The sequence below is a fragment of the Sinocyclocheilus anshuiensis genome, unplaced genomic scaffold, assembly GCF_001515605.1.
Source record: "Sinocyclocheilus anshuiensis isolate Anshui unplaced genomic scaffold, SAMN03320099.WGS_v1.1 scaffold1008, whole genome shotgun sequence".
Lineage (NCBI taxonomy): Eukaryota > Metazoa > Chordata > Actinopteri > Cypriniformes > Cyprinidae > Sinocyclocheilus > Sinocyclocheilus anshuiensis.
In genome coordinates, this window is record NW_015548267.1 from 164,323 (window position 1) to 176,541 (window position 12,219).

At 40.1% G+C, this 12,219-nt stretch overlaps 2 protein-coding genes across 3 annotated transcripts in view; both read right to left on the minus strand.

The window, feature by feature from the left end:
* LOC107655668 (protocadherin gamma-A11-like) overlaps window positions 1-7,798 on the minus strand; it is a 10,630-nt gene extending 2,832 nt beyond the window's left edge. Inside the window, exons 1-2 of one of the 2 annotated variants that reach the window (XR_001630469.1) lie at window positions 6,498-7,798; window positions 3,186-3,266 (exon numbers count right to left, since the gene is read on the minus strand). Coding sequence is in view for 1 of the 2 variants with exons in the window: in XM_016443233.1 (XP_016298719.1) it covers window positions 621-767; window positions 3,186-4,646 (1,608 nt within the window). In the remaining variant the exon portion in view is untranslated. Of the gene's footprint in view, window positions 1-577; window positions 768-3,185; window positions 4,691-6,497 lie in introns of those variants that run through there. The other variant, XM_016443233.1, reaches the window with a different exon arrangement.
* Window positions 312-12,219, minus strand: part of LOC107655633 (protocadherin gamma-A9-like) — a 24,955-nt gene continuing 13,047 nt past the window's right edge. Inside the window, exon 2 of the mRNA XM_016443199.1 lies at window positions 312-580. Within this exon, the coding sequence (XP_016298685.1) occupies window positions 312-580 (269 nt within the window). The remainder of the gene's footprint in view (window positions 581-12,219) is intronic.

The following is a 12,219-nucleotide window of genomic DNA, read 5'->3' on the forward strand; positions in this document are numbered from 1 at the left end:
GTCCTCTAGGTTTCTTGCCATGCTGCGGACGCAAGCTTCAGACGAAGAAGTGAATGATGTGTGCTCCCGGCGCCTATTTATACTATAGTCGCACCGGTAGTGACGTCATGGCTGTCGCCGGCCAACGTGTTGTTGGTGTTTTTTCAATGTATGCTTCAGACACGGGTCACGACGAGGCGTTCCCCATAGCGACCCTTAGAGGACGCAGTGTCTCGTTCCCTACTCAGGGAACCATGGTTACATAAGTAACCTGAGACGTTATCTTCCACTACAACAGTGAGTCATTGTTTCACAGCATCTTTATCTGTCACTTAGCGTACAGTTCTTATTTCTCCATTCTGTAAGCCCACTTCAAACAGCGCCCTGTCTGTGGCTTTCTGCAGTTTATATGAGAGCCAGGCATTCTGTCCAGAGTCCACATCAACAGCCACCACTTTAGTCACCAGATAACCCACATCTGCAGAACGAGGCACTATTTCAGCCACCACAGAAGCGCCTGACTGGACCGGATACAGAACCTGAGGCGCGTTGTCATTCTGGTCCTGAATCATTATTTTCACGCTCACGTTGCTGCTGAGAGGAGGATTTCCTCCGTCCTGCGCTTTTACGTGAATGTTAAATTATTTTGTTTGCTCATAATCAAACGAACGGACAGCAATAATCTCTCCGCTCTCTGCATTCACTGAAATAAACGTCGATGCAGAGACGCCATTCACAAGAAAATCCTCTAGAAAATATGAAATACGCGCGTTATTGCCAGAGTCTTTGTCATGCGCTTTAACAGATAAAACAGAGACTCCGGGCGAATGATTTGCCATCACATATGCGGTGTATGACTGACGCTGAAACACAGGGGCGTTGTCATTGACATCAGATATTTTCAGAGTCAGTGTTTTATTAGTAGAGAAAGAAGGCGAGCCCTCATCAATAGCTGTTATTGTGATATTATATTCAGGCATTTTTTCACGATCTAATAATTGATCGGTTGTCACACTATAAAAATTTGAGGCAGATGACTGTATTTTGAATGGCAAATTTAGAGCAATAGAACATTTAACCTGTCCGTTTCTCCCCAAATCCATATCTTTGACATTCAGCATCGCTATCACAGTCTCCGGCGCTGCGTCCTCGGGTATTGGGTTAGAAAATTAAATTAAGCTTATCATGGGCGCATTGTCATTAATATCAATTAATTCGATAATAACTTTACTGGAATCGGTCAAGCCACCTGTATCAGCTGCTTCAACGTTTAACTGAAAATGTTTTGACCTCTCGAAATCCAGGTCACCGTTAACAGTAATGTCACCACTTTCTGAATCTATATTGAAAAGCTCTAAAGCCTTTCCTGAAGTTTGTGAAAAGGAATACCTCAGTTCAGCATTCGTTCCTTTGTCTTTATCAGTGGCAGTCACGCTCACGACATCAGTGCCCTTTGGTGAATTCTCCAGTAAGGAAACTCTGTACACGGGGAGACTAAACACAGGAGCATTGTCATTTGCGTCGATTACAAGAACACTTATCTTAATAGTGCCTGATTTCTGAGGACTGCCGCCATCAAACGCAGTCAATATTAATTTATGCTCCTCTTGATTTTCTCTGTCTAGTGTTTTTTGTAGAATCATTTCAACATATTTCAATCCATCATTTCCCATCTGTTCTTTCAGAGAAAAATGATCAGTCGGATATAGTGTGTATTTCTGAAGGGTATTTAAACCCACATCAGAATCTTGAGCCTTATCTAAAGAAAATTTGGCTCCAGGTGTAGCTGATTCACTTATTTGAAACTGTATTTCTCGGCGTGTGAAAACAGGAGCATTGTCATTAATATCTAATATTTCCACATCAATTCTATGCAGCTCCATGGGATTTTCTAGAATGATCTGAAAATGTAAGGAGCAGGGAGACACGTGGGCGCACAGCTCCTCTCTATCTATCCTTTCTTTCACTACCAGAGTCCCTTTATCCACATTCAGACCGATGTACTCACGACTGTCTTCCGTAAAGATCCGCGCTCGTCCAGATTTCAGCCTCTGAACATCCAACCCGAGATCCTGAACGATATTTCCCACAAGCGAGCCCTTTGTCATTTCCTCTGAAATAGAATAACGGACCTGCCCGCGCGCAACGGCCATGACAAAGACGCACAGCAGGAGATGCTGTATTAGCCATGATGAAATCCGCGTGGAAGATGCGCCTCTTTGGGCGTAAAAACAACAAAGAACTGACATAATCCAAATCTTCTATTCCACTACAGAAGAGAAGACCAAGCACAAAATATTCTGGGAGATTGAAAAAATATCAAAGCTCATCCGAAAACACAAGGCAGCGAATTCCTCGATGCATCAGTGTCAAACAGAGATCGTCTGAATGAAAGAAATATTCTGCAGAATGTGACGTCAGAAAGTGGAGGAGGATCTAAAAACGAATGTTTAAAGCCCGAACATACTGACCAACAGCGGCACTTAGTGCATCAAAGAAATATTGCACTAAAAATGCTGTTGAGGAGCAAAAAAGAAAATGACATGAATTGCGACCAAACTAAAGTAGAGTACTTTGCATTAACGCAGACTTTAGCTGAAATATTAATAAAATTATGTTCTAAACCGAACATCTAAGAATATAAGTAAAGGAAAATAGTCAAAAGCAAAACATAAACTACAATATATAGCCCTATACAAGTACGATTCAATGAGACTCGCTCATGCGTGCACACATATGCACAACAAAAACCTCTTAGCGCAACTAGGAAAATAAAGACAGTGTCTGCTTGCAATTTCCTATTAAATATTTAAAAGTTATGGTTTTGATATGAACAAGTGTGACAAATGTATAGTCTCGAAAATGATATCGGTACAGTACATTTCTACAGCTGTTTAAATTATGAATTATAAATTTTAAAAAATAAAACAAAAATACAGTGCACAATAAAACTGATGAAGCTAGAAAGAGAATAAATAAAAAATAAATAAACAGACACCAGAAAGTCATACTCATAACCATTCACACCAGCTCACCTGATCAAAATAATCCTCATTATTCAGTTTTCCTCTTTGCGCATGCGTGAGTGTCTGTGTCCCGCTGCTGTCCAGACTAATGATGCTCTCACTGCAAGGTCTGCCGTATTTCAGATCACTCTTTCTGGAGTCAGTGGTTCTGCAAACCTCATAATTGTACACGTGCTGTATGTCATGCGCTTTAACAGATAAAACAGAGACTCCGGGCGAATTATTTTCCATCACATATGCGGTGTATGACTGACTCCGAAACTCAGGGGTGTTGTCATTAACATCAGATATTTTTAGAGTCAGTGTTTTATTAGTAGAGAAAGAAGGCGAGCCTTCGTCAATACCTGTTATTGTAATATTATATTCAGACATTTTTTCACGGTCCAAATTTTCATCAGTGATCAAACTGTAGAAATTCTGCGCAGATGACTTTACTTTGAACGGCAAATCTGGAGCAATAGAACATTTAACCTGCCCGTTTCTCCCTGAATCTAAATCTTTGACATTCAGCATCGCTATAACAGTTTCTGGAGCTGCGTCCTCGGGTATTGGGTTAGAAAATGAAATCACGCTTATTACAGGGGGGTTGTCATTTACATCTATAATGTCGATTACCACTTTACTAGAATCTGTTAAGCCACCTTTGTCCGTAGCATCTATGTTTAACTCAAACTGCTTCGCCCTCTCATAATCTAAATCCCCTCCTACGGTTATTTCACCTGTATTTGTGTCAATATGGAATAAATCAAGTGCTTTTCCAGAACTGCGTGAAAAAGAATACGCAATCTCACCGTTTGCGCCTTGGTCATTATCAGTAGCGCTTACCTTGATTACTACAGCGCCAATCGGTGAATTCTCAAATAAAGACACACGGTAAACAGGTAGACTGAAAACAGGGGCATTATCGTTTGCGTCTATGACCGTAACACTTATCCTAACGGTGCCAGTTTTATGAGGACTGCCGCCATCGAAGGCTGTAAGGGTTAATTTGTGTTCCTGCTGAGTCTCTCTGTCTAAAGGCACTTGAAGAACCATTTCGACGTATTTTGAGCCATCGTTTCGTGACAGGACCTTTATATCAAAATTCTCTGTTGGATTTAACATATAGGACTTGAGCGCGTTAGTGCCAGTGTCAGGATCCTGGGCGCTGTCTAATGAAAATCTAGCCCCGGGAAGAGCAGATTCACTTATTTGAAAATCAATCTCCTTTCTAGCAAAAACAGGAGCATGGTCATTGATATCTAACATTTCTACATCAATTCTATGCAGCTCCATGGGGTTTTCTAGAATAATCTGAAAATGTAAGGAGCAGGGAGACACTTGGGCGCACAGCTCCTCTCTATCTATCCTCTCTTTCACTAGCAGAGTCCCTTTATCCACATTCAGACCGATGTACTCACGACTGTCCTCCGTAAAGATCCGCGCTCGACCAGATTTCAGCCTCTTAACATCCAAACCGAGATCCTGAAAGATATTTCCCACAAGCGAGCCGTTTGTCATCTCCTCTGGAATAGAATAACGGACCTGCCCGCGCGCAACGGCCATGACAAAGACGCACAGCAGGAGATGCCGCATTAGCCATGATGAAATCCGCGTCGAAGATGCGCCTCTTTGGGCGTAAAAACAACAAAGAACCGACATAATCCAAATCTTCTATTCCACTACAGAAGAAAAGATTAAAAACAGATTCAGAAAGGGTGAAAAATATAAAAGTTCATCCGAAAATACAAGGCAGCGAATAAATATCTCGATGCTTTAGTGTAAAGAGGAGACCGTCTGAGTGAGAGATTCTGCAGATGTGATGAGAGAAAGTAGAGGAGGATCTAAAAATTAGTGTTTAAAGCCCGAACATACTGACCAACAGCGGCACTTAGTGCATCAGAGAAACATTACACTGAAAAAAAAAAAATGAAAGAGCAATACAGAAAATGACATGAATTGCGACCAAAATAGTATTTATTTTGCGTTAAGGCAGAATTTTGCTGAAATATGAATAAAACGATGTTTTGAAACGAACACCCAGAATATGATGAAAAGAAAATACTCAAAAGCAAAGCATAAACTATAATATAGCCCTTCAGTAATACAGGTACGATTCACTGCGACTTACTCATGCGCACACATAAGCACACTTAAAAAAAAATCTTGATTGACTGAGCGCAACTGGAAAAGTATAATAATAATTTAAAAGTCAGTGTCTGTATCTCATTTTTTTAATAAAACATCGAAAGGTTATGGTTTTGATATGAAGTATGAAAAATGTACAGTCACCAAAATGTCATCTGCAAATTTCAACTACAGCTGCTATTTCTTTAATTATAAATCTAAAAAATAAAACAAGTACAGTATACAACCATAAAACTGACGAATCCAGAAAGAGAAAAAATTATAAATGGACACCAAAAAGTCACATTCACGATCATTCACTGGAGCTCACCTGATCAAAAGACTCCTCAATATTCAGTTTTTCTCTCTGCGCATGCGTGAGTGTCTGTGTTCCGCTGCTGTCCAGACTAATGATGATATCACTGCAAGGTCTGACGTATTTCAGATCACTCTTTCTGGAGTCAGTGGTTCTGCAAACCTCATAATTGTACACGTGCTGTAAAGTTCCTGTGCCCCCTACGTCTGCGTAAAGAGGCGGATAATACGGAATAACTGGAAGATTCGCTCCAGATTTGTAAAACATCCGCTCGCGTCTCCATCTGTAGCATTTGACTGACAGTATGGCAATGATAGACACGATAAAGAGAAACGAAACTACAGCCAAGGCCAAGACCAGATAGAAAGTCAGGTTGTCGTTGTAGTCCTTGTCGTGCGTAAAGTCAGTGAACTCCGAGAGCACTTCAGGGAAGCTGTCCGCCACCGCCACGTTAACATTGACTGTAGCTGATCGAGAGGGCTGCCCGTTGTCCTCCACTACAACAGTGAGTCTTTGTTTCACAGCATCTTTATCTGTCACTTGGCGCACAGTTCTTATTTCTCCATTCTGTAAGCCCACTTCAAACAGCGCCCTGTCTGTGGCTTTCTGCAGTTTATATGAGAGCCAGGCATTCTGTCCAGAGTCCACATCAACAGCCACCACTTTAGTCACCAGATAACCCACATCTGCCGAACGAGGCACTATTTCAGCCACCACAGAAGCGCCTGACTGGACCGGATACAGAACCTGAGGCGCGTTGTCGTTCTTGTCCTGAATTATTATTTTCACGCTCACGTTGCTGCTGAGAGGAGGATTTCCTCCGTCCTGCGCTTTTACGCGAATGTTAAATTCTTTTGTTTGCTCATAATCAAACGAACGAACAGCAACAATCTCTCCGCTCTCTGCATTCACTGAAATAAACGTCGAGGCAGAGATGCCATTCACAAGAATATCTTCTACAAAATATGAAATACGCGCGTTATTGCCAGAGTCTTTGTCATGCGCTTTAACAGATAAAACAGAGACTCCGGGTGAATTATTTTCCATCACATATGCTGTGTATGACTGACATAGCTGTTATTGTGATATTATATTCAGACATTTTTTCACGATCTAATAATTGATCGGTTGTCACACTATAGAAATTTAAGGCGGATGACTGTATTTTGAATGGCAAATTTAGAGCAATAGAACATTTAACCTGTCCGTTTCTCCCCGAATCCATATCTTTGACATTCAGCATCGCTATCACAGTCTCCGGCGCTGCGTCCTCGGGTATTGGGTTAGAAAATGAAATGAAGCTTATAATGGGTGCATTGTCATTAACGTCAATTAATTCGATAATAACTTTACTGGAATCTGTTAAGCCACCTTTATCTGTTGCTTCAACATGCAATTGAAAATGTTTTGACCTCTCGAAATCCAGGTCACCGTTAACAGTAATGTCACCACTTTCTGAATCTATATTGAAAAGCTCTAAAGCCTTTCCTGAAGTTTGTGAAAAGGAATACCTCAGTTCAGCATTCGTTCCTTTGTCTTTATCAGTGGCAGTCACGCTCACGACATCAGTGCCCTTTGGGGAATTCTCCAGTAAGGAAACTCTATACACGGGGAGACTAAACACAGGAGCATTGTCATTTGCGTCGATTACAAGAACACTTATTTTAATAGTGCCTGATTTCTGAGGACTGCCGCCATCAAACGCAGTCAATATTAATGTATGCTCCTCTTGATTTTCTCTGTCTAGTGTTTTTTGTAGAACCATTTCAACATATTTCAATCCATCATTTCCCATCTGTTCTTTCAGAGAAAAATGATCAGTCGGATATAGTGTGTATTTCTGAAGGGTATTTAAACCCACATCAGAATCTTGCGCATTATCTAAAGAAAATTTGGCTCCAGGTGTAGCTGATTCACTTATTTGAAACTGTATTTCTCGACGTGTGAAAACAGGAGCATTGTCATTAATATCTAATATTTCCACATCAATTCTATGCAGCTCCATGGGATTTTCTAGAATAATCTGAAAATGTAAGGAGCAGGGAGACACGTGGGCGCACAGCTCCTCTCTATCTATCCTCTCTTTCACTAGCAGAGTCCCTTTATCCACATTCAGACCGATGTACTCACGACTGTCCTCCGTAAAGATCCGCGCTCGACCAGATTTCAGCCTCTTTACATCCAAACCGAGATCCTGAACGATATTTCCCACAAGGGAGCCCTTTGTCATTTCCTCTGGAATAGAATAACGGACCTGCCCGCGCGCAACGGCCATGACAACGACGCACAGCAGGAGATGCTGCATTAGCCATGATGAAATCCGCGTCAAAGATGCGCCTCTTTGGGCATAAAAACAACAAAGAACTGACATAATCCAAATCTTCTGCTCCACTACAGAAGAGAAGACCAAGCACAAAATATTCAGGGAGATTGAAGAATATCAAAGTTAATACGAAAACACAAGGCAGAGAATTTCTCGATGCATCAGTGTCAAACAGAGATCGTCTGAATGAAAGAAATATTCTGCAGACTGTATGATGTCAGAAAGTGGAGGAGGATCTAAAAACGAATGTTTAAAGCCCGAACATACTGACCAACAGCGTCACTTAGTGCATCAAATAAATATTACACTAAAAATGCTGTTAAAGAGCAATACAGAAAATGACATGAATTGCGACCAAAGTAGTGTACTCTGCATTAACGCAGAATTTTGCTGAAATATTAATAAAATTATGTTCTAAACCGAACATCTAAGAATAGAAGGAAAGGAAAATAGTCAAAAGCAAAACATAAACTATATAGCCCCAGTAATGCAAGTACGATTCAATGAGACTCGCTCATGCGTGCACACATACGCACAACAAAAACGTCTTAGCGCAACTAGGAAAAATAAAAAAAGACTGTCTGCATGCAATTTCCTATAAAATATATATTTTTCTAAAGTTATGGTTTAGATATGAAAAAGTGTGACAAATGAATAGTCTTGAAAATGCTATCGGTAAAGTAAATTTCAACTACAGCTGCTTAAATTATAAATTATAAATCTAAAAAATAAAACAAAAAAATACAGTGCACAATAAAACTGATGAAGCTAGAAAGAGAATAAATAAATAAATAAATAAATGGACACCAGAAAGTCATATTCATAACCATTCACACCAGCTCACCCGATCAAACGAATACTTATTATTCAGTTTTCCTCTCTACTTATGCGTAAGTGTCTGTGTTTCAGGGCTGTCCAGACTAATGATGCTCTCACTGCAAAGTCTGACATATTTCAGATCACTCTTTCTGGAGTCAGTGGTTCTGCAAACCTCATAGTTGTATACGTGCTGTAAAGTTCCTGTGCCCCCCTACGTCTGCGTTAAGAAGCGGATAACACGGAATAACCAATATTCACTCCAGGTTTGTAAAACATCTGCTCACGTCTCCATCTGTGACATTTGACTGACAGTATGGCAATGATAGACACGATAAAGAGAAACGAAACTACAGCCAAGGCCAAGACCAGATAGAAAGCCAGGCTGTCGTTGTAGTCCTTGTCGTGCGGAAAATCTAACCCGATCTCATGAATATGCGTATCAATACCACGAGTTTATATTTCTATTTAGCTTACTATTTATACAAAGAAATTGACTTTGTCGTGCATATGATACACAATGGTTAGGAAGTATTAGGGTTGTGGGGTATGTGCGTATTATTTGTACGCCAAGCCTGCGTATCATATGCACGCCAAGACATTGCGTATTAAATGCACGCGGTTTCTGCATATAAATAGCACGCAAAATAGAAACCGAAAAACGTGCTATTGATACGCATTTTCATGAGACCGGGCTCGGAAAATCAGTCCTTAAGTAATACAGGAACGATTTATTGTGACTCATTGCACGCGAACAAAAGCACACACAAACTCTTACCTGACTGAGTGCAACTGGAAAAATAAACTAATAATAATAATAATAATAAGAAGAAGAAGAAGACGGTGTCTGTATCCAATTTTCTATAAAACATCGAAAGGTTATGGTTTTGTCCTAAGGTGTGAAAATGTATAGTCAACAAAATGTTATCGGCAAATATCAACTACAGCTGCTATTTCTTTAATTACAAATCTAAAAATCTAAATTAAGCACAGCGCACAACCATAAAACTGATTAAGCCAGATAGAGAATAAACAAATAAATAAATAGACACCAGCAAGTCATATTCATACCCATTCACTCGAGCTCACCTGATCAAAAGAATCGTCATTATTCAGTTTTCCTCTTTGCACAGGCGTGAGTGTCTGTGTCCCGCTGCTGTCCAGACTAATGATGCTCTCAATCTTTGTCATGCGCTTTAACAGATAATACAGAGACTCCGGGTGAATTATTTTCCATCACATATGCGGTGTATGACTGACGCTGAAACACAGGGGCGTTGTCATTGACATCAGAGAGTTTCAGAATCAATGTTTTATTAGTAGTGAATGAAGGCGAGCCCTCATCAATAGCTGTTATTGTAATATTATATTCAGATATTTTTTCACGGTCTAAAAGCTGATCAGTGATCAGACTGTAGAAATTTGAGGATGATTGTCTGATTCGGAATGGTAAACTAGGATTAATTAAACATCTAACCTGTCCATTTTTTCCCGAATCTAAATCTTTGACATTCAGCATCGCTATCACAGTCTCAGGAGCTGAATTTTCTGGCAAAGGGTTTGAGAAAGATATTACATTAATTACAGGGGCATTGTCATTAACGTCTGTAATTTCCACCATCACTTTAGCAGTATCTGTTAAACCACCATTGTCTGTCGCCACCACATTTAATTCGTATTTCTTGGATTTCTCAAAGTCTAGAGGGGCAATAACTGTAATATCACCATTAGTGGACTCAATACTGAAACTATTCAATATGCTTTTACTGATTTGTGAGAATGAATAGGACATGTGTTTATTTGTTCCTTGATCTGCGTCAGTTGCACTAATCTTTAAGACTAATGAACCCACTGGCGCATTTTCAGCGACAAGTGCTGTATACACAGACTGACTAAAAACAGGAGCGTTGTCATTTGCATCTAAGACAATAACGTTTATTTTCACTGTACCTGTTTTTTGAGGAGTTCCTCCATCAAACGCGGTTAAAATTAGATTATACTCCTCCTGTTTTTCTCTGTCCAATGGTGTCTGCAAGACCATTTCCACGTATTTAGTACCGTCAGTGTGAGACAACGTTTTGAGCACAAAATGGTCGTTTGGATCCAATTTATATGTCTGAAGAGAATTTAAACCTACATCTGGATCATTAGCGCTATCAATAGAGTATCGAGCCCCAGATAAAGCTGATTCGCTTATTTGAAAAATAATCTCTTTGTTCATGAAAGAAGGAGCATGATCATTAATGTCTAGTATTTCTACATCAATCCTATCCAGCTCCAATGGATTTTCTAGAATAATCTGAAAATGCAAGGAGCAGGGAGACACTTGGGCGCACAGCTCCTCTCTATCTATTCTCTCTTTCACTACCAGAGTCCCTTTATCCACATTCAGACCGATGTACTCACGACTGTCCTCCGTAAAGATCCGCGCTCGACCAAATTTCAGCCTCTGAACATCCAACCCGAGATCCTGAACGATATTTCCCACAAGCGAGCCCTTCATCATCTCCTCTGGAATAGAATAACGGACCTGCCCGCGCGCAACGGCCATGACAAAGACGCACAGCACGAGATGCTGTATTAGCCATGATGAAATCCGCGTCGAAGATGCGCCTCTTTGGGCGTAAAAACAACAAAGAACCGACATAATCCACGTCTTCTATTCCACTACAGAAGAAAATACCAAGAACAAATTATTCAGAGAGATTGGAAAATAGTTCATCCGAAAACACCAGGCAGCGAATGTATCGATGCTTTAGTGTAAAGAGTAGACCGTCTAAATGAAAGAGATTCTGCAGAATATGATGTCAGAAAGAGGAGGATCTAAAAACGAATGTTAAAAGCAAGAACATGCTTAATCAACAGCGGCACTTAGTGCATCAAAGAAATATTACACTAAGAATGCTGTTTCTTTCGGAACATGCTTAACAACTCCTTGTTCAAGCTCTTGTTCTGTCCAGGCTGGACTATTGCAATGCTCTCTTGGCAGGTCTTCCAGCCAATTCTATCAAACCTTTACAATTAATCCAGAACGCGGCAGCAAGATTAATTTTTAATAAGCCAAAAAGAATGCACGTCACACCTCTGTTTATCAATTTGCACTGGCTACCAGTAGCTGCTAGCATAAAATTCAAGGCATTAATGTTTGCCTACAAAACCACCACTGGCTCTGCACCCCTTTACCTAAATTAATTACTTCAGAATTATGTGCCTCTATTATGTGCCTCTAGAAGCTTGCGTTCTGCAAGTGAACGCCGCATTATAGTGCCATCCCAAAGAGGCACAAAATCACTTTCAAGGACTTTTAACTGTTCCTCCTGGTGGAATGACCTGCCCAACTCAATCCCAACAGCTGAGTCCTTAGCCATCTTCAAGAATCGGCTAAAAACACATCTCTTCCATCTTTATTTAACCCTCTAACTCTAGCACTCTCTATTCTAATTCTATTCTTTATAGAAAAAAACTTGCCCCTTTTAGAATTGCACTCTATTTATTTACTAACTGCTTGTTTTCTTAAAAAAGAAAAAATAACACTTGCTCTATTCTTTTTCTATTCTATCTGTTTTCTTTTTATTTATTATATTATTTAAAAAACAAAAACCTTGCTACATGTACTGTGTTAAGCTAACTGAGACTTGTTATAGCACTTGCAT